Source organism: Maniola jurtina, chromosome 9, assembly GCF_905333055.1.
Source record: "Maniola jurtina chromosome 9, ilManJurt1.1, whole genome shotgun sequence".
NCBI lineage: Eukaryota > Metazoa > Arthropoda > Insecta > Lepidoptera > Nymphalidae > Maniola > Maniola jurtina.
The window spans coordinates 6,048,398-6,070,513 of record NC_060037.1 but is presented as its reverse complement, the minus strand read 5'-3'; the positions used below and the strand labels follow the sequence as shown (position 1 = coordinate 6,070,513).

Genomic DNA, 22,116 nt, shown 5'->3' with positions numbered 1-22,116 from the left:
CAAGCATCCTGCAAAATAAAAAATAAATTGGCGGCAATTTTGTGTAGCCTAGGTATTTATTTCGTCAAAAGTTTGTCACCAGGTATTTTTTAGTTAAATAAAGTTTCAGGTATGCTAGAACAAGCTTTAGAAGATAACATGTCAGAAAATAATGAGGAGGAGAGTTTCTTCCAAGACGTTGATATTTTGCAAAAGCATGGTATAAATGTCGCTGATATAAAAAAATTAAAAGGAGCAGGAATTTGTACAATCAAGGGTATTCAAATGTCCACAAAGAAAAAACTGTGTAATATTAAGGGGTTTTCCGAAACAAAAATAGAAAAAATCAGAGAAGCATGTTTAAAAGTTATCACTTTAGGATTTATGACTGCACTTGAAGTTAGCGATCGTCGCAAGCATGTTTTCAAAATTAGCACAGGAAGTACTGAATTTGAGTAAGATGCTATTTTTATGTATTTTAGTCTGGTCATATTAAACCAAAAGTGAAGCTGTAGGTATATAGCTTCGAATATCTAAATTGACCGGACTGTTTGTTATTATTTTCAAAATGTAAAAGGCTCTCTTTACACTGAATGTATACCGATGATGCTTTGCACCCTAAGGAATATCTCGTGATTGTGCTCGTGCGTTTTGTGAAACTAATACATAATTCAGTTTCATAGATTTATTTTATTTTATTTTATTTTTATTATTCAATTGTAATCAACAGCGTTATACAACATAATTATTATAATAAATCTAAGTTAAACTTAAGGCCACATGAGATTACCTTCTTAAAATAAATTGACAAGTATTTTAACAGAGTATACAATAATATAAAGAAAAACAATAAAAACAAAGAGATGTACAAAAATTAAAACTGTGTGTGTGTGTGTGTGTGTGTGTGTGTGTGTGTGTGTGTGTGTGTGTGTGTGTGTGTGTGTATGTGTGTGTGTGCGTGCGTGTGTGTGTGTGTGTGTGTGTGTGTGTGTGTGTGTGTGTGTGTGTGTGTGTGTGCGTGTGTGTGGTGTATATGATTGTGCGTGAGTGTGTGCATGTTTAGTTGTTAACTATTTTTTTTTTTTTGCGAAGATGGAATTCCTTTTTTAATTTATTTTTTGTCAGGTGAAATAAGTCGAACTCAGCATACTGCTTATTATAAGTGCGTGCCAGGCGCGGAATTATAGAATTTTGACCATAATTTGTGTTGGATTTGGGAACATACAGAAGGCGCGTGTGGCGTGTTCGTAGAGATTGTGCACTAAATGAAAAGGCTGACAACAGGCTAGGACAGTCGATCGAGCCAGTCAAAATAGCTTGCAGTAATAGCATATCCAGCTGTTCTCTTCTTTGTTCTAGCGAGTCGATACTGTAATACGAACACGCTTCCTCATAACTATTGAATTTTTTAAAATCTTTAAAAGCTAGGAATTTCACAAACTGCCTCTGTATGCTTTCAAGCCTTTGGATATATATTATGTATTGGGGCGACCAAATACTACACGCATATTCAAGAATACTCCTGACATACGCAAAGTAAAGTGATTTAATGCAATCCACATCACTAAAATACCGAGTTACCCGTTTGATGAAACCCAGTTGTTTGTAGGCTCTATTAGCTACATTATCGATATGGTCAGTCATTGAAAGTTTTGCATCAATTTGGATACCCAGATCTCTAACGGTGGTCACTTTGGGTATACTTGTCCCATTGATTCTGTAATCGAATTCAAGTGTATTAATTTTACGAGTCAGAGTTATATGGTGGCACTTTTTAACATTAACTATGATTCTGTTCCTCGCATAGTATTCTGTCAAAGCATTAAGGTCTTGCTGTAACTTGTGGCAATCTTCAATGGAACGTATTTTAACAAACACTTTTTTATCGTCCGCAAACATTAGGTATTGCGCATGTTGGAAGCAGCTTCCAATGTCAAATATATAGGCGTTATATAAAAGAGGGCCTAAAATGGACCCCTGGGGTACTCCTGAGGGTATCATCACGAAGTTACTTCTAGCACTACCCGTCACGACTGCTTGCATACGCTTTTTAATGTATGAAGTAAACCACCGGAGCAGGCTCCCATTTATTCCAAGCACGCTTAGTTTTTGAAGTAGGATAACGTGATCTACGCGGTCGAATGCTTTTTCGAAGTCTGTGTAGACCACATCCACTTGATATCTCTCATCCATGCTTTGTAGTACATAATCCGTGAAAACAGCTAAATTTGTAACGGTAGAACGGCTCTTCATGAAACCGTGCTGCTCGTAGATAAACATATTTACGAGTAGGTAGGTACTTAGATACTCGGTGATGCCCACGACTTCGTCCGCGTTGATTTAGATTTTTGTTAAAAACACTAAGCACTTTATCTTTGCCTGTATCTCAGAATACATAATAACACAGTGTCCTGTATAACAAAAGACAGATCAAGTGCGAATCAGATCTGCACCCAAAGGGTTCCGTGCTGTAGTCAAAAATTATGTACATTTAATTTACATGGCCGTCATCTTGAAAAGTTTATTATTTGTTGTTATAGCAGCAATAGGAATACAAAATGTAAAAATTGTGAAAATTTCAGCTCTCCTTATTACGGTTCATGAGATACAGCCCACTGTAATACAGACAGATAGACGAACAAATGGACAGCGAAGGTTTAGTAATAGGTCCCATTAGCACCGTTCGAGTACGGAATCCTAAAAATTGATTTGGGTCAAAAAATTATATCTACCTAGTCTACCTACCTAAAAGCTACTAAAATATATAACTCTAACTACCACTTTTATAAGTCGCATCGGGAAAATTCGTTTGCGCAGAAAAGTGCAAACTAACGTTGGCTTTACGTTACCTGGCTGATATATTTTCGCGCCATTCAAAAATAAGATTTCTGCGCAGGTACATCGGCGTAACTTATAAAAGTGGTAGTAGTTAGGTAGGATACATAGATTTAAAACAATTATTTTCAGTAAACTCCTAGCCGGTGGAGTAGAATCAATGGCGATTACAGAAGTGTTCGGAGAGTTTCGTACAGGCAAGACGCAACTATCTCACACCTTGTGTGTTACAACACAAATACCTAATTCGTCAGGCTTCGGCGGCGGGAAGGTCATGTTTATTGACACTGAACATACATTGTATCCTTTGAAATTTTATTACTATACTAGCTGATGCTCGCAGCTTCGCCCGCGTGGATTGGTCAGATCCCCTGCAGCATCAGGATTGAGGAGTTAGACTCCAAATTTTTTATGAAACAATGTCGCGAAGTTCCTCTATCGATTAAAAAAGAAATGACGCAAATCGGTTCAGAAATCTCGGAGATTTCGGTGTACATAGGTAGAAAAACACAACTCCCTTTTTGAAAGTCGGTTAAAAAAGTAGCCTATGTTACTCCCTGGTCAATTCTCTACTTGTCTGTGAAAACCCCGTCAAAATCGGTCCAGCCGTTCCGAAGATTAGCCTTTTCAAACAGACAGACAGACAGACAGACAGACAGACAGACAGACAAAAATTTTAAAAACGTGTGATTCAGTGTTGGTATCGTTCAAATAACCATATGAGCTTAATATGAGGTAGTTATTTCGAAATTACAGACAGACACTCCAATTTTATTTATTAAGTATAGATACAAATTGTATAATTATTTATTACACTACCAAAATATACCCGTTACTTCATCTACGTGGATTCTGATTTTTCGGGATAAAAAGTAGTTTATGTCCGTCTCCAGGATGCAATAGGTGATACCCGTGACTTCTTCCACGTTGATTTAGGTTTAAAAACCCCCTGGGAACTCTTAGTTTTTCCGGGATAAAAAGTAGGTACTTAGCCTAGTTAAATATGTCCGCCCATGGGATGCAAGGCTATCTCTGTAGGTACCCGTCGTCAAAATCGGTTAAACGGATAGGCTGTTAAAAGTTAGCAGACAGACAGTTTTCTCTGATTAAAATTTTTAAAATAATATATCTACCTAGGTACTTAATATACATATTTTAATGTACAGATATCTTCTACAGGTAAGTATATGTACCTATATTTTAATAGATAGGTACCTATCTACGAAGTTAATCTATAGTTCTTGGCCAAAAATCCTAATTATTTTTAGATTCTACCTAGGCATCTACTACTCGTAGTTTATAAATTTAGCTTGATTCTTGACACATTTCATATTTTAGGTAGGTAGGTATACTTTAGTACAATAGGTCTTCCTTAATTGCATGACAGTCGGCCAGACAGATTGCGACCAATTGCTGATAGATTCAATTTGGAACAGAATGCCGTTCTTGACAACGTGCTATACGCAAGGGCGTACACTTCTGAACATCAGGTAAAACTCGCTTTGAAAAATACTACCAATATAAATTAAAAATGTTTATTGTTTGTCGGTTGGTTTGTCCTTAGATTAAACCGCAACAGAGTAATAGATCGACGTGATTTTTTTGAAGAATTTACCTACTTAGGCACTAATTCGCACGAGCGTTAAAAAAGCGTTGCGTTAAAACCCGGCGTTGCGCTGACAATACAAAGTGCGCGTTAAATAAGCTTTGACTTGGGAATGCGTTTGTTCTATTTGAACGCTTTTGTAACGGACGTTAAAAAGCTCTCGTGCGAATGAGGCCTTATAGTTTGCAACAGGTCGAGATGACAATCCTGGTCTGAGGCGAGGGGACGCCTCGATTGCCATGTTCACCTGTCACGACCTTAGAGATTTTTATTCCGGACAATGAAAGAGTCCCCACGAGATTTTTAAGGACCTAAAATAAATCCAAGTGGACAAATTGCGGACATCAGCTTCTGTATTAGGTAGGTAGGTACGATACAAACGTTTCCCATGAGTCCCTTCACATGTCTTTAAGTTTTCTCAAAAATCCCGTAAGAAACTAGAAACATTTTTACCGGAATAAAAAGGAGCCTAAAGTCTACCCCTCAAAATCGGTTAAGATGTTTCGTAAATTAAATACCAGGAACAAAGAAACAAAAAAAAAATGTTTGGGTTTTGATAACTCATCATCAAAATCATATGAGCTCAATCATGTATCGAAATTATTTACGGGGAATTCAGTATTATAGAATATAAAAGATAAATGAATACTTAGATTCTTAAGATTCTTAGATACATATCGTGTGATTCAAAAAACTTATCTTATTCTGAATTCTATGAATGAACAACGTGGTAGTAGGTACGTAATAATATATCTTTGAATATTATAATGTTCAGTGTCATCGCATCGATAGTAAATTAGTATGATTGTGTTTGACACTGCATTACATAAATTGGTTAGAGTCATCGATATACATCGATGGTTAGAGTGCATTGGCATGCATTACATGACATGGATATGGTAGACAGATATTTTTTACAAGAGCTTAGATATTGCATTGATAAAACTACACCACAATCAAATTAACACACGATGTGCATTAAAAATGTGTTTTAAATGTTTACACAACATCACATAATAAATAATTTACCTACATAGTATCTACTTAATATACTTAATTATAATCGTATTTCATTACTTAAAAATTGAATAAGTACAAGTGTAAATTAAAAATTTATAACACCCCCGACGATCCAAAGTATTTGAGTTTTCCAAAACATCATTTTCAAATAAATAATTATGTATTTAGGCAACGTCCATCTTGACAGCTTGACATTTGTCTATTGACATAATATTATGAACCTAACGGTTATCTAACCTTCTTTCCTACAAGAAAACTAGAAAAGAGCTGATAACTCTTAAACGGCTGAACCAATTTTTTTAGATTATAGCTAAGAACACTCTCGATCAAGCCACCTTTCAAACAAAAAACACTAAATTAAAATCGGTTCATTCGTTTAGGCGCTACGATGCCACAGACAGATACACAGATACACACGTCAAACTTCTAACACCCCTCTTTTTGGGTCGGGGGTTAAAAATATAAAAGTATATACCTAATTCTTTTTTAAATACTTCACTATTCCACGGAGGGGTAAATTAGGGGTTCGAAAATTGTGTACCGTATCTACCTAGTCCACGCGGACGAAGTCGTGGGCATAAGCTAAAGTATGATGATCCAATTTTTGATCAGAAAGATGATGCTCAATATTTTATCCAGGCAGAGCTTTTGGACTATGTAGCCGCAAAGTTTCACGAAGAAGCCGGTGTGTTCAAGCTATTGATCGTTGATTCGGTGATGGCGCTGTTCCGAGTTGACTTTTCTGGACGTGGTGAACTTGCGGATCGCCAACAAAAGCTAGCTCAAGTCTTGTCTCGCTTACAAAAGGTTTCTATGAATAATAACAAGTGTAAATTAAAAATTTATAACACCCCCGACAAAGTATCTGAGTTTTCCAAAACATCATTTTCAAATAAATAATTATGTATCAAGGCAACGTCCATCTTGACAGCTTGACATATTTTGTCAATTGACATAATATTATGAACCTAACGGTTATGTAACCTTCTTTTCTACAAGAAAACTAGAAAAGAGCTGATAACTCTTAAACGGCTGCACCAATTTTTTTGGATTATAGCTAAGAACACTCTCGATCAAGCCACCTTTCAAACAAAAAAAAGTAAATTAAAATCGGTTCATTCGTTTAGGCGCTACGATGCCACAGACAGATACACAGATACACAGATACACAGATACACAGACACACAGATACACAGATACACAGATACACAGATACACACGTCAAACTTATAACACCCCTCTTTTTGGGTCGGGGGTTAAAAACACTTAATTTTGTCAACCCAAGCTTTTTAAAGAGTCTTCACCACAGTATGGCGATTTTAAGGTATCTATAGGAAAGAAGAAAGAAAGAAAAATTTAAAAATTGTGGCATCACCAGCTGTGCTATTAATTTACTGTAGGTTATCCAGGTGCCTCCCGTTTGAAGCCCCGAACAAAAAAAAACGACGGAACAAATTATATCGTGTGTGGATAGGTTCAACCTGAAAAAAGGTTGCAAGTCAGACAATGCTAAATATGACCTTGCATAAACAAGAAAATATAACGCTGGTTTTCAGCTGCAATCCTGATTTACGAATTCAGCCATGTAGCTGTAAGTTTATATCGACTAATAGACCGTATACTACAAAATACTACGTTCCAACTAGATGGAACATGGGGTTATTCAAGGTTATTCAACTTAAACGCCTGAAAAGCCGGCAATGCATTGGCGGTTTCTCTGGTGCTGCAAATGTTCATGGGCGGCGGTGATCACTTAACATTACTAGTGAGCCGCCTGCTCGTTTGCGTGCTATTTTTTTTTAAATATGTAGGTACGATCTATTTCAGGGCGCAAAAAGTAGGTAAAGTTTGTTCCCAAACAGTTCAATAATTTTCTAATGTCCTGTACCTAACACGAGATGGCTTTTTAGGTCCCGGCGAACTTGTGAATTTTTAAATTACCTCTACCTATTTTTTTTTAAATTGATACAAATATAATTTCTAATTGATACAAATATAATTTTTCCTATGAGTGTTATTGGATTCTACTGATGGGCCTTGACTTGCATCGAGGTCGACGAGTTTCCCATCTAAAAAAGGAATTCTCTAGATTAAAACTCGTTAAACCACTAGGACGAACGTTGCTGTTTCTACAAATACCTAAATAGTTTATCTAATATTTCCTAATAGAAAATGTAGGTATTTATGTAAGTTGCTATGAATATTCTTTACTGTACACCACCAAAATACAAAAGGAGTACCGACCTACCTACAGGTTGAAAGGTAGTTACAATAAGGCGCTATTGATGAAATGATAATTATTTCAGATATTAAGAGCATTTTATGATACATGCTAAGTGCATGCTGTACTCGTAGAACAGATATTAGGTAGATATTTATAATCTACCTATTGGTTTCTAGCAGAGTCGTATAATAATAATAATTATAGGAGCTAATTTACTCGAATACGTAGTACATACTCTTGTATTGTCTTTGTCTGGTGATAATAGAAACAACCCCGCTCCTAAATGCAAGTTCAGTAGGTGAATAGATAACCAGCATCCGGGTCTACCACGGATATATCGACATATCGCCTGTTTTTCTGGTACCGATAAGAAAAACACTGAGCTTTAATTAAACTTTGATGTATTTTTATTTTTTTATCTCACTTAAATAATGCCATGGGTCAATGTTAAAATGTTCTCTTTAAATTAGCGATTACTTAATTGGTTTGGCACTGTCCGGTGCATCACGCACTCAGCACTTTGTATTTTATGGCTCAGACCTTGGTTGAAAGATTCAAATTATTATCAATAGTCAGAACTTTACAGCTTATTCCTTGTTAAACGGAATAAGCTGCCTATATAAATACAAATATGTAATATCAATAATCATTTCATATATAGTGTGCTCGGGTTCAAGCTTTTTTAAGGACAAAATAATGTTGACAAAATTATTGATGAGTTATTTAGGTACGCTGATCTGTTTAATTAAATAGTAGACACCGTTTAAACTGATACAAGTAAGTAGGATCGCTAAGTTGCATTTGTGGTTACAACACAAATAAAACAGCAATGTCAGCTTTTTTAGGAATTCGTTGATCGCTTGAATAACCCTATGTTACAATCTAGTGAGAGCACCGCCGAAGGAACCTTGGTTCCACGATTCACAATTCGCATATGCGTCGAAATAAAGATGTGGTACCAACCTAGTTAGGTAGGTATTTACAATGGATGTATAGTGCCCGGCAAACAACTTGGACCAGAAGCAGGGTAATGGGAGAAAGTTGGCGAATCCGGAATGCGAAGGTCGACATATGAACCAATCGCGTGCACTCGCGCCGACTGATCAACCAATCGCGTGCACCCGCCATTCGTGAGCCAATCGCGTCAATGCTCAAGTTGTTGCCGGGCACTATGTGTAGACGTTTGAACTAAGTACACCAGACACCTTGGTGATGAGGGTGGAACTGCCTTCGGGGACGTGTGATATTCTTCACAATTAATATTATTTTTTCCGTGTACAGATTTCGGAAGAATATAACGTTGCAGTGTTTATAACGAATCAGATGACCGCTGATCCAGGCGCCACATTGTCTTTCCAAGCTGATCCAAAGAAACCTATTGGTGGGAACATCCTTGCGCATGCTTCTACCACCAGGCTGTATCTTAGAAAAGGCCGTGGGGAGAATCGAATCGTCAAAATATATGATTCACCAGACCTCCCTGAGAGCGAAGCTACCTTTGCCATTACCAATGGAGGAATTGCTGACGCTAAAGATTAAATTTACTTTTTAAATAATTTATCTATATATTAAAAATAAATAAACTAGAAATGGTTCTCTTATTTATTTTTCTAGAGTAAGTAGTTTAGAGTAGATAAGTAGAGTAAGAACTTTCACTGTAATAATACAGACAGACACTCCAATTTTTTTTTTCTACACTTACTAAATACTATACTAATAAATAAAATTGGAGTGTCTCTCTGTAATTTCGAAATAACTACCTCATATTAAGCTCATATGGTTATTTGAACGATACCATCACAGAATCACACGTTTAAATTTTTTTTGTCTGTCTGTCTGTTTGAACGGGCTAATCTGCTGGACTAACGGGCTGGACCTATATTGACGGGACATTCACTAACAAGTAGAGGAATTAGCCAAGGAGTAACATAGGCTACTTTTTTAACCGACTTTCAAAAATGGAAGAGTTGTGTTTGTCTACCTATGTACACGGATATCTAAGAGATTTCGGAACCGATTTGCGTAATTTTTTTTTTAATCGATATAAGGGAATTTTGCTACATTGTTCCATAAAAAATTTGGATTCTAACTCCTCAATCCTGATGCTACAGGGGACCTGACCACCAAAGCTGATGGGATTTAGAAATTATCCCAGTTCCCATGGGATTTTTAAAAACCTAAATCCACGCGGGCAAAGCTTCGGGCGTCATCTAATAAAATAATTATTTTCATGGCTTTCATGTCTGTGGCTTTCATTAATTAATGCCTACCTATTCATAAGAATTGGTTAGAAATTAGAAGGAACTTAAAAGAAAGTTCATTTCTCTGGACTCCGGATGGACGGAGTGAATGGCCTATTAATTGACAAGACGTTGCTTTGAGATAATTTTAAATACCTAATTTGCTTGCTTGGGAGTATAATAAAAGTATAAGAGCCAGTTGAAAACTGTGAATCTAAGTAGGTAAACATAAATAGGTATTCCCTATGTGCCATGCCATTGGCTCATCAGCCTCTAAACCCGTTGAACTATGTCGGTTACTATGATTCTCCGAACGGATCTCGTTTCTGATTTGATCACGTATAGAAACTCCTAGCATAACTCTCTCCGTTAACGCTGAGTGACTCTGAGCTTTCTTATGAAGCCCGTAATTAGCGATCATGACGTCTTGAATCCAAGGAACCAAAAGCTTAATGTGCTATAATCCGCCAAACCAACGAAATCTGTATGCGACACCGGAGCATCCTCAGGAGATGTAGACCTTAAAATGTCTAATTGTCAATGTCTAATTGCAAAAAAATTGTCTTGAATCCATACCTATGTCATCACTGGTAACACACAATTTGAAGATCTTTGGTCTTCAAGCACCCACTGAGGAGTTTTGGACGAGCAGATATCTCGAAGCTTCCCGAACGCTGCCCAGCCGAGTCCCGAACGCTGCCCAGCCATTGCCCAGCCGAGTTGGATTCGGCGACTAACCTATTTATCTAAACTGGATTTTTTTTATTAAGTAAAGTAGATCATAAATAACCAATTTGGAAAGCTTTTATAAAGAAAGTAAGGAGGTAATTAGGTAAGTATTAATTATTTTTCGAGTCCGACTCGCACTTGGCCGGTTTTTTTGTGATATCGAAAATTCGCGGTTTTCGGATTTTTTCCTTTACTCATGCTATAAGACCTAAGAAACACGACATACGGAAAGACAGTCAGACATACAACAAAGTGATCATAAAAGTTCCGTTTTTCTTTTTGAGGTATGGAACCCTAAAATATTAAAAATCTTCAAAGTAATATAACTATACCAAGTGGGGTATCGTATCAAAGAGCTTTATCTGTAGGTACATTCTAAAACAGATTTTTATTTATTTTAATACATAGTTTTTGATTTATCGAGCAAAATGTCGGAAAGAATTCCTGAGTACGGAACCCTCGGTGCGCGAATCTGACTCGCACTTGGCTGGTTTTTTAGTACAGTACTACCAAAGCACACCAAGGTTTGCGTAATCGCAAACGGAATACAAGTCATAGGCTCTGGGACTATCAAAATCTTTTATCCATCACAAGAGTGGCGTGACTTACACCAGCCAATTACAAGTCGTTCACGATTAGATAAATCAATCGTGTCAAATGAATATGTAATATGATAACCGATTTAATGAAATTGCTATATTAAGTATTTGAATGGTACGTAGGTAGGTAAACTATCCGGTTTTATCATATATATATCATATCACATGTACCTAAAGATCCACCATACCTATAGGTATAATAAAATTATCGTTTACAAAGCAACTTAATTAGGTACAAGTGTAAATTAAAAATTTATAACACCCCCGACAAGTGAAGGTTACAATAACTAGAAAAGAACTGATAACTTTCAAACAACTGAACAGATTTTCTTGGATCATAGCTGCTAAGAACACTCTCAATCAAGCCACCTTTCAAACAAAAAAAACTAAATTAAAATCGGTCATTAGTTTAGGATACATACGTCAAACTTATAAGACCCCTCTTTTTGGGTCGGGGGTTAATAATAGGTACTTAGGTACGCGACAGGTTGAGATGACAATCGGGGTATGAGGCGGGGGGACGCCCCGCACACTTGCAGCGGGTTAGCGCGGGGGCTGTCCGCACCCTGGTTGCCATCTCCACCTGTCACGCACTATAGGTACCTAACTACTGAACGAATTCACACACAAAACTAGCCTGAAAATGATACAATCGGGTTTAGATGGTCACCTAGGTGCCTGTGTAACCATGTAAACTCGACACTCTGGACCACTCTGGACTGTTCCTAATTAGCGTTCATAGTCTGACTCTAAATGTACGAACCTATAAAGAAATTTTTGAAAACCGTTACCTAACCACCTAAGTTGTGTTGGAGAACACAGTTACGAGTAAATAGATAATTCATACAGTTCTGCGAAGCGTAGTCTTTATAATTAAAATTTAAAATCCTTCATCTTCTTCATTGTAATGAAGACAAACGCTCGCGAATTTAGATTTTTAAAAATCTCATAGAAACTTTTTGATTTTCTGGGATAAAAAGTAGTAGGTACCTACGGTACACTCGTCTCTGAGCAAGTATCGTTCAAAAACGGACGGATGGGATTTTCGAGCCTGCGAAAGATAATGGTCAGACATACCAAAGAGTAGGTATGTAATCACCATAGGTAGTTACCTACATTATAGTAGTCTGATTAGGTAGTTATGTAAATAGCACCGGTAGGTATATAATAGGTTGGTATGACGGTGGAACACGGTGGAATCATTACGACGTATGTTATATTTATAGTAAAATCATACGACACGCAAACGAACCAAACAATGACTCACAATCAAAGATTCAAGAGTCATAAATTCCTCTTTCACGTTCAATGATCGTTCAATTTTGCTCGGCCTTCCCTACCCGGTGCTCCCATCGCCCATGTCAAGCTCTAGCAGATTTTCATTCAGTTTTTCAAATTCGGAGTGTCATTGTGAACGTCAGTCGTGTTGTCAGTTTGAATTTTATTTTGTGAATATTGAATATTAAATTTTAAATTAAATACAATCAAACCAGATTTATTTCAATTTTTCAAGTTATAAAAAATACCCAGAACATGAGTGAGAATAAGGAACATAAAAAGGAAATACGCGTGTGGTGTGATGGATGGTAAATCAATGATTTTTATTTTTTTGTTACAGTTCTCATTTGTGATTCCAATTAAACGAACTTTTTTAATTTAATATGCATTAAAATAAGCAGCTTGCTCATGTTATAGTCAAAGAGAAACTTGTCAAAATTTTCTATTAAGTACAACCTTTACCAAGACCGCGGTTTACTAAACAATCGCTATGAATCTTTTTTTATTTCGATCCGATACTTTGTATTTTCTTTTCTTGATACTCAAGTTTCCACAAGTGAAACAATACCGTGGCTCAATTCCCAACACTGTAATAGCTATAATTAGTTCAATTGTAAATGGAGTACCTATGAATTCAATTTACACGACTGACTGTTAAAATTATAGATCCAGCTTGGTAAATTAACCTCAGTAAAAATTTATACCTTTTTTATTCCCTACTACAATAATCTATGTAAGCATAGGTATTTAAAAAATCTATATAGAGTTAGAAAAACCTATACAGTTTTTTAAAATAAATAGGTAACTATGTATTTGAAAATAATATTTTATTTTTTAATTTCAGTTATGATATGGTCCACTTTGGTCATGCCAATTCCCTAAGACAAGCCAAAGCTCTTGGTGATGTCCTAATAGTAGGTGTACACACAGATGCCGAAATTTCAAAACATAAGGGTCCGCCAGTATTTACGCAAGAGGAGAGATACAAAATGGTTCGTGCAATAAAGTGGGTGGACCAAGTGGTGGAGGGAGCACCCTATGTCACAACACTAGAAACATTAGACAAATACCAGTGTGATTTTTGTGTGCATGGAGGTGGGATATGGTTTTTACTTAATTTTTTAAAAATATGCAATAAAGGCAATCCAAGGCATGGTCAAATCCATTCAATTTTAAAGCTTACAATAAGTACATAATTAGATAAGTAGAACCTGATTGATTACTAGTACATTTTAAATCTGTAACTGAAACTGTCTTGCAACTTCTAGTTTACATTAAGTAATTATTTAAATGTTACATACTCAGTTATAATTAATGAAAAACTTAAAAAAAATGAATTGATAAATCAATTATATTTTACTGTAATACTACTGAAATATTTTTCTGAGAAGTTCTAGTTTACGTAAATTATTTAAATGTTAAATTTTACTCAGTCAAAGTTAATGGATTGAGAAAACAACAATTATCATATTTAACAAGATGATGCCAGGGACTTCTTGTCTTTGATTTTATACCTTTGATTTTCATGGATATAAAGTGTGCCCATCTCCAGGATGCAAGCTATTTCCTTACCAAGTTTCGTCAGATTTGGTTAAGCAAATGGGGTTTTATTAAAAACATGTGCGAACTCTTTGAATTTCTGAGATCTGACTCAAAGTCTGTGTCTATCTCTGGAATGCAAGCTATTCCTGTATCAAGTTTTGTCAAAATCAGTTAAACAGACAGGCTGTAAAAAGATAACAGACAGACAAAAAATAGCAACCATAAATTCTTACAATAATAAACTTATTATGTTCAAGCAAAAAATACATATTCACTAACAATAGAAGCATGAGAATACTTTTTTATTTGTTTGTTCTGTTTATACTTTATACATGTCGCAATGCATATGTATTACCTACATATTATATACAATTATTGTACTTACTTTATTATAAAATCATAGTTAACAGTAGTATACTGGTAATTTACTGCATGAAATTGATAAAGCTTTTGCTATGTTTGTGGATAATATACAATACCTACACATCAGATCAGACAGGCCACTGTTATTAGTTGTGTTCGTCTAATTTCACCTGTTTGCATGTAGAAATTATAGCAGGAGTCCTATTTACACCAAAATAAAATCAAACAGCTCAATCAATAGTACTTATTATTTATTGGTAGCTCAGTTAATAAGACTTAAAAAAAATTACTTAAACCATTTTAGACCATAAAATAAGCATTGAAAACATCCAAGATTAAGTAAACACACACACAATTAAGTAAAGTAAAACTGTGTTTTTAAAACAGGACCAATGTACTGTATTTAGTTTAATTTATAAATACTGAATCAGTACTCATCATTTAGTTCGTTAGAATTTTTGAATATATTAATTTGATTTTTGTATTTCAGATGATATCACAGTCACAGCAGATGGAATTGATACATATCACTTAGTGAAAGAGGCTGGGAGATACAAGTATGTACTTAAACCAATAATAATAATTAACTAACACATAATTGTCTGTCTCTCTGCAACCTCAGTCTCAAGGACATTGCGTTCTAGTACTTTTTGCAAAAGAATGCAAGAAATAATTTATGAAACCATTTAAGAGAACTTCCTTTATTGAATAAATAATAAATGCAGTGTGTGTGAGAATACATATACATAAGGTTCTGCAGGTGTGCTTATAAAAATTATTTTGCCCAATCAAAAAAGAAGAACTAATCAGAAACAAACTTATTTTTGTTATGATTTTTAACCCCCATCCCAAAAAGAGGGGTGTTATAAGTTTGACGTGTGTATCTGTGTATCTGTGTGTCTGTGTATCCTAATGCTCCTAAACTAATGAACCGATTTTAATTAAGTTTTTTTTATTTGAAAGGTGGCTTGATCGAGAGTGTTCTTAGCTATAATCCAAAAAAATCGGTTCAGCTGTTTAAAAGTTATCCGCTCTTTTCTAGTTACTGTAACCTTCACTTGTCGGGGGTGTTATAAATTTTTAATTTAGGTACACTTGTTTCTTGTTTGTTTTCTGAAAATATAAATGCAGTCAGCATTATCTTTGTAGATATAGTATATTGGACATTGGTCTCCCAAAAGTCCTGTTAATTTTCTTAATAACTTTAATAAGTATAAATTAAAAGTAACTTAAAATAAAAAATAAACATTTATTTCAGAGAAGTAATGCGAACAGCCGGTGTGTCTACTACAGATCTAGTGGGAAGGATGCTGCTACTCACTCGCGAGCATTTCAAGTATTATCTTTATACAACATACATAATATATTTATGTACAGATAGTTATTTCCTCTGACCTAACATAGTAAATGATTAGTGTATTGTGAAACTTCACACTTCTGATTACATATTATTTAGTTTAAGTAAGGAAATTAATTTCCTGAATAACTGACTGTTTATGATGTTATCAAATAGTTTATGTACCTATTTTTATTAATTCTGCATATAGCAAAAATCTGTAAATTTATTACTCACTAATCTATACTATCTATACTAATAAATAAAATTGGAGTGTCTGTCTGTAATTTCGAAATAACTACCTCATATTAAGCTCATATGGTTATTCGAACGATACCAACACTGAATCACACGTTTTTAAAATTTTTGTCTGTCTGTCTGTCTGTCTGTCTGTCTGTCTGTTTGAAAAGGCTAATCTTCGGAACGGCTGGACCGATTTTGACGGGGTTTTCACAGACAAGTAGAGGATTGATAAGGGAGTAACATAGGCTACTTTTTTAACCGACTTTCAAAAAGGGAGTTGTGTTTTTCTTCCTATGTACACCGAAATCTCCGAGATTTCTGAACCGATTTGCGTAATTTTTTTTTTAATCGATAGAGGAACTTTGTGACAACTTTCCCACGGGATTTCAGACCCTAAATCCACGCGGGCGAAGCTGCGGGCATCAGCTAGTCTATAATATTAACAGTCCAATATCAATGATCATATGAATAGAAATATAATATTTATAATTACAATAGCTTATGCCAGCGACTTCGTCCGCGTGGATTTACGTTTCTCAAAATCCCGCGGTAACTTTTTGATTTTCCGGTATAAAAAGTAGTTTATGTGTTAATCCAGGGTATAATCTATCTCCATTCCAAATTTCATCCAAATCCTTTCAGCCGTTTTTGCGTGATTGAGTAACAAACATCCACACTTACACATTTATAATATTATACTAGAGAATACCCGCGGCTTCGCCCACGTGGATTTTGGTTTTTTTTGACCCGTAGGAACTCTTTGATTTTCCGAGGATTAGGATTAGGAATTAGAATTATTAGAGAAAAATTTGAAAATGAATTATATTACATTCAATGTTTGATTTCAATTCCAATGTCAAATTAAACATTAAATTAAATTCAGTTCCAAAATCTTTCTCATTTTATTGAATTTACACAACTAAGCATCTTTTATCATTATTATATTGAATGCTGACACTTAAGGCATGCTATAATTTTCAGGAGAGGTGACAAAGAATACACAGTAGCTCTAGAGCACTCGTCAAACCTCGGGACGGACTCAACCGCCCGGTCGCCATACACTGGCTGCTCACAGTTCCTGCCTACTACACAGAAGATTATACAGTTCAGCAGTGGTCTCTCACCTAAACCTACCGATAGAGTAAGTAGTCAACTAAGTACATAGGTACTCAACATTAAATCTAAGATGTACGTCGTTAAAACTAAAACTGTTATTAAAACCTGTAGATCACATTTGACCTTAAACTTAGTACCTTTTACATTGTATCAGTAATTTTGAGACGTAGAATAAAAACGCGTGATAATATGACGTCTTATTATGTAATAGTATTGCCCGCGACTTCGTCCGCTTAACTATAGGAAATGTGTATTTTTTCGCGATAATTGATATAGTCTATAATTCTATAGCACTCTATGTACTCTTTGGTAGGACATATTATATTTTGTCGCGTAGAATCCACGCGAGTCACGCAGTTAGTATCCAAATCAGAGCCAAACTACGTTTGAATGGAGTGCACTACGGATAAACCCCTTTGTAAGGCATGGTTGTCATCAGGTAGCTTGCGGTGTCGGTGTCCTGCTATCCTGTACCTAATAACAATTTTAAAAATAATATTTTTCAGGTGGTCTACGTAGCGGGAGCGTTCGATCTATTCCACGTGGGGCATTTGGATTTCCTGGAGGCGGCGCACGGGCAAGGCGACTTCCTGATCGTGGGTCTGCATACAGACCTCGAAGTGAACCGCTACAAAGGATCTAATTATCCCATCATGAACCTTCACGAACGGGTGCTCTCTGTGCTTGCCTGCAAGGTTATTAATTATCCATAGTCCATACTATAATATTTTATTTAGTTAAAAGTGTGTCTGTCTCTTTATCTGTCTGTCTGATAGCTTTTCACGGCCCGATTTTTTTTGCGGCCCCTTTCTTAATCGATTTTGATGAAATTTTGGTAAAGAGATAGAAGAGACACCAGTGATAGACATGGGCTGAAACTGCCTTTTTATCCCCGAAAATTGAAGTTTCCTTGGAATTTTTAAACCTAAATCCACGTGGATGAAGTCGCGGGCATCATTTAGTATATAATAAAGTTCAAAAATAAATACCACCACAGACGGTTACCTACTATTATAATACGTAAAATCTAGTTTACAATATTATATTTTATTTTCAGTACGTTCACGAAGTAGTGATCGGCGCACCTTACAGTGTGACAGCAGATCTGATGGATCACTTCAAAGTGCAAGTAGTATGTCACGGCGTCACGCAGATCCCGCTGGACAGAGATGGTTCAGACCCATACAAAGTTCCCAAACAACGAGGTTGTTTTAAGGTAAGTTTTTATATTATGTATATTCTACTAAGTTCACGAGTTAGTGGTCGATGTGATACAGCGTGGCAGAAGATCCGATGGATCACTTCAAAGTGCAAGTAGTATGTCACGGCGTCACGCAGATCCCGCTGGACAGAGATGGTTCAGACCCATACAAAGTTCCCAAACAACGAGGTTGTTTTAAGGTAAGTTTTTATATTATGTATATTCTACTAAGTTCACGAGTTAGTGATCGATGTGACACAACGTGGCAGCAGATCCGATGGATCACTTCAAAGTGCAAGTAGTATGTCACGGCGTCACGCAGATCCCGCTGGACAGAGATGGTTCAGACCCATACAAAGTTCCCAAACAACGAGGTTGTTTTAAGGTAAGTTTTTATATTATGTATATTCTACTAAGTTCACGAGTTAGTGATCGATGTGACACAACGTGGCAGCAGATCCGATGGATCACTTCAAAGTGCAAGTAGTATGTCACGGCGTCACGCAGATCCCGCTGGACAGAGATGGCTCAGACCCATACAAAGTTCCCAAACAACGAGGTTGTTTTAAGGTAAGTTTTTATATTATGTATATTCTACTAAGTTCACGAGTTAGTGATCGATGTGACACAACGTGGCAGCAGATCCGATGGATCACTTCAAAGTGCAAGTAGTATGTCACGGCGTCACGCAGATCCCGCTGGACAGAGATGGCTCAGACCCATACAAAGTTCCCAAACAACGAGGTTGTTTTAAGGTAAGTTTTACCACAGAATACTAATTAATAGTAGTATCCAGGTACAGAAGAACCACTCCGTAAAGACGTTAAAATAAAATGCGTCTCAATAAAGTGCAATTCAGTTCGCACAGCGCTTGCGTGTCTGAAATCTGTATTAAACTACAAAATGTCTCTCTTTCTATCACGTTATGTTTGTATCTTACTCAGAAGAGCTAAGGGTTACGAAAGTGCCGTCGAAGGGGCGCGCCGCTTTTTTTTTTCTGGTCACATAACCAAGTGGGACCAGCCTGATTTTATTCTAGTATTTTTATGGAGTATTCATCGATGCGCCGTAAACTATTGACAGATAAAAAAGCAGACCTATCCTAATCTGCAGGGAACATTGTCAAAAGGATGTCTTACGCTTGTTAATTATACAATAAAAACACTTTGTATAAGCAAACTCTTTAGATTTTGAAACTTGCGTAAAATCTTGATGCAGTGGAATATTTTGTTGAAAGAGTGACTTATTTTTACAGACACTGAATTCTGGCAACACTATGACCACAGAGGATATAGTACAACGAATAATTCGCCACAGACTTGAATTCGAAGAGCGAAATTCGCGCAAAGAGAAAAAGGAAGTCGCCGCAATGAAATCAGTGCAGAAGGAGCATATCAAACAAAATGGTAACTGTGAAGGTGTTAAGGGGTATGCGGCTTAAAGTCGAATTTGTATTTTAATTTAAATTTTAAAACAATATTATAAAACGACAGAGTAATGGAAAAATATGGATGAAGAAAACTGTCAATAAAATCAATAAATATCAAGCCAGGCCCAGTATGACTTTTATAGTTTTCGAAAACGTAATTCGATAACGAGTTCATCTACATCCAGCGGCAGCGCCGTAGTGAAAACTTTGTGAATTAAAAATTGGTTATAATGAAGATGCACGATTTTAAAACTAGGTGCTTTAGATTAATTACTCTTGAAAACAATAAAAGTTTTCCAGATTATACTTAACTTGTACTAGTGTTGTGCGAATGTCATAATATTATAGATAATGAATAATAATACACAATTATTACAAGGATTCAGGTGATTCAGGTGATGACGAGTAGCGTCGCATATGCATTAAGATGCATTGTCACTGAAGCAAAGCTGAGCGAGAACGTGTCGAGTCTTTGACTATTGAATACGTTTCCGCTCCGCGTCAGTGGAAACACACCTTAAAACAGGTATCTGCGAGAAATATCTTCAAAAATCTTGGCGTCACTTATGCATAGTATGCTAGACCATTTATTTTTTAATTGACTTTTCTTTCGTCTAATGAAGGTTCGTTCCACTGAAGCGGAGCTGAACAAAGCTGAGCAGAAACGTTTTCGACAAATCAGATTATTGAGAGGTGGTTTGATACGTGATAAAATTATCAGGTCATCTAACAACTTGGTCAGATTGACATCTAACAAACAGATTGGTCTATTGAACGCATTTCCGCTCTGCTTCGCTTCAGTTGAAATGCACCCTGTCTAACTTTTTCCTTACACATACGTCTGTACATAAATTATATTAAAAATCTTGTCACAGTATGTACAGTACATGTTTGTACATGTTACTCTTAAATGTTATAAATATTATAGTGAATTATATATTAAAATTTACCTTTGAGATTTCGGTTGTAACAAAACGTTGATGCTATCAAAAATACTTCAGATTTTCGGATTCTCTTACCTATGCGTTATATTTGAATCGTGATTTAGATGTTTTGTATACAAGGAACCAAAAGCTTAATTTGCTATAATCCACTTAACCAGACAAAGCATTCAACGTACTGGAGTATCCTCAATGCCTAATTACAAAGAACTCTTTGCAATTAGGCATTGTAAGGTCTACATCTCCTGAGGATGCCTCAGGAGGCTCTCCGGTGTCGGGGCGAAACGTACGTCGAGTGGTTTGTCTGGTTTAGCGGATTATATCAAACTAGCGACCCGCCCCGGCTTCGCACGGGTGGACACTACCACGAAAAATCCTATCTATTTTCCGGGATAAAATATAGCCTATACGGATTCGGAAGAATCCCTCTAAGTAATGGTAAAAGAAATTTTGAAATCGGTCCAGTAGTTTTTGAGCCTATTCAATACAAACATACAAAAATACAAAGGTTTCCTCTTTATAATATTAGTATAGATTTAGCTTTTGGTTCATTGAATATCATGGACTTCCGCAAAATAACGCCTGCTTCTATACAACATTTAGATGTATTAATCAATGTGTTGATAGATCACGATGTTCATCTAATTACATTTTCATTAATCACGAATCATGATGCAATTGTGATAAATATTGAGCGTGTCTTATTACCTAGTATTTCGCCGGTTATCTTAGGCTGAGGTCTATGGAGCGTACTTTAGCCTACTATTTAATTCTCGTTGCATTGTAGAGAATCATATAACCCTTCGATTAATTTTCACTGTATTACTATTATTCCATACTAATCCATACTATTTACTATATCCATACCAATATTACAAATACGGAAGTGTGTCTGTCTGTTTGCTACCTTTTGACGGCCCCTCCGCTTAATCGGTTAAGAGGATAGGCCGTCAAAAGATAGCAATTTTGTCGAAATTTGGTAAAGAGACATCTTACATCCTGAGGATGGACATGGCTACACTTTGTCGGGAAAATCAAAGAGTTATCTACCACGGTATTTTTAAAACCTAAATCCACGTGATTGAAGTTGTGGGCATCATTTACTTAGTAAGGAAACATCTTACATCCTGAAGATGGCTTTAGGCTACATTTTCGCCCGAAAAATCCCACAGGATTCTTGAAAAATAACTCCACGCATATGAAATCGTGGGCATCACGTAGTCGTAATAACATCGGGCTTGGCTAGATAGTTGCATCCTTTTCCTCTACACTTTCTGAACCATGTTGTACCCTCCCTCGTAAGAGTGAGACAGCTAATGTAAGCATATAATTACTTATCGGGCTTGGCTAGATAGATGCATCCTTTTCCTCTACACTTACTAAACCATTTGTACCCTTCCTCGTAAGAGTGAGACAGCTAATGTAAGCATATAAT

The 22,116-nt window shown here is 36.1% G+C and overlaps 2 protein-coding genes across 4 annotated transcripts; both read left to right on the top strand.

Annotated features, from left to right (window-relative positions):
* The first annotated feature begins 22 nt into the window (after positions 1-22).
* Positions 23-9,255, top strand: LOC123868428 (meiotic recombination protein DMC1/LIM15 homolog). Of its 2 annotated transcripts, XM_045910963.1 has the most exons (5): positions 26-434; positions 2,947-3,114; positions 4,202-4,304; positions 6,080-6,247; positions 8,946-9,255. In XM_045910963.1, the coding sequence occupies exons 1-5, from the start codon at positions 112-114 to the stop codon at positions 9,201-9,203; spliced, it is 1,020 nt and encodes a 339-aa protein (XP_045766919.1). In that variant the 5' UTR covers positions 26-111; the 3' UTR covers positions 9,204-9,255. The 2 variants fall into 2 exon arrangements, with proteins under 2 accessions (XP_045766920.1, XP_045766919.1); XM_045910964.1 differs by lacking the exon at positions 6,080-6,247 and having other exon boundaries at positions 23-434.
* A 3,191-nt stretch (positions 9,256-12,446) lies between these two features.
* Positions 12,447-21,015, top strand: LOC123868424 (ethanolamine-phosphate cytidylyltransferase). 2 transcript variants are annotated; one of them, XR_006796641.1, is made up of 9 exons: positions 12,447-12,818; positions 13,355-13,605; positions 14,906-14,972; positions 15,674-15,751; positions 16,976-17,135; positions 17,617-17,805; positions 18,168-18,326; positions 19,567-19,848; positions 20,486-21,015. XR_006796641.1 is itself a non-coding variant. In XM_045910959.1 (8 exons), exons 1-8 carry the CDS (start codon positions 12,766-12,768, stop codon positions 19,750-19,752), a joined length of 1,143 nt encoding a protein of 380 aa, XP_045766915.1. In that variant the 5' UTR covers positions 12,447-12,765; the 3' UTR covers positions 19,753-21,015. The 2 variants fall into 2 exon arrangements, 1 of the variants encoding a protein (XP_045766915.1); XM_045910959.1 differs by having other exon boundaries at positions 19,567-21,015.
* The last annotated feature ends 1,101 nt before the right edge of the window (positions 21,016-22,116 follow it).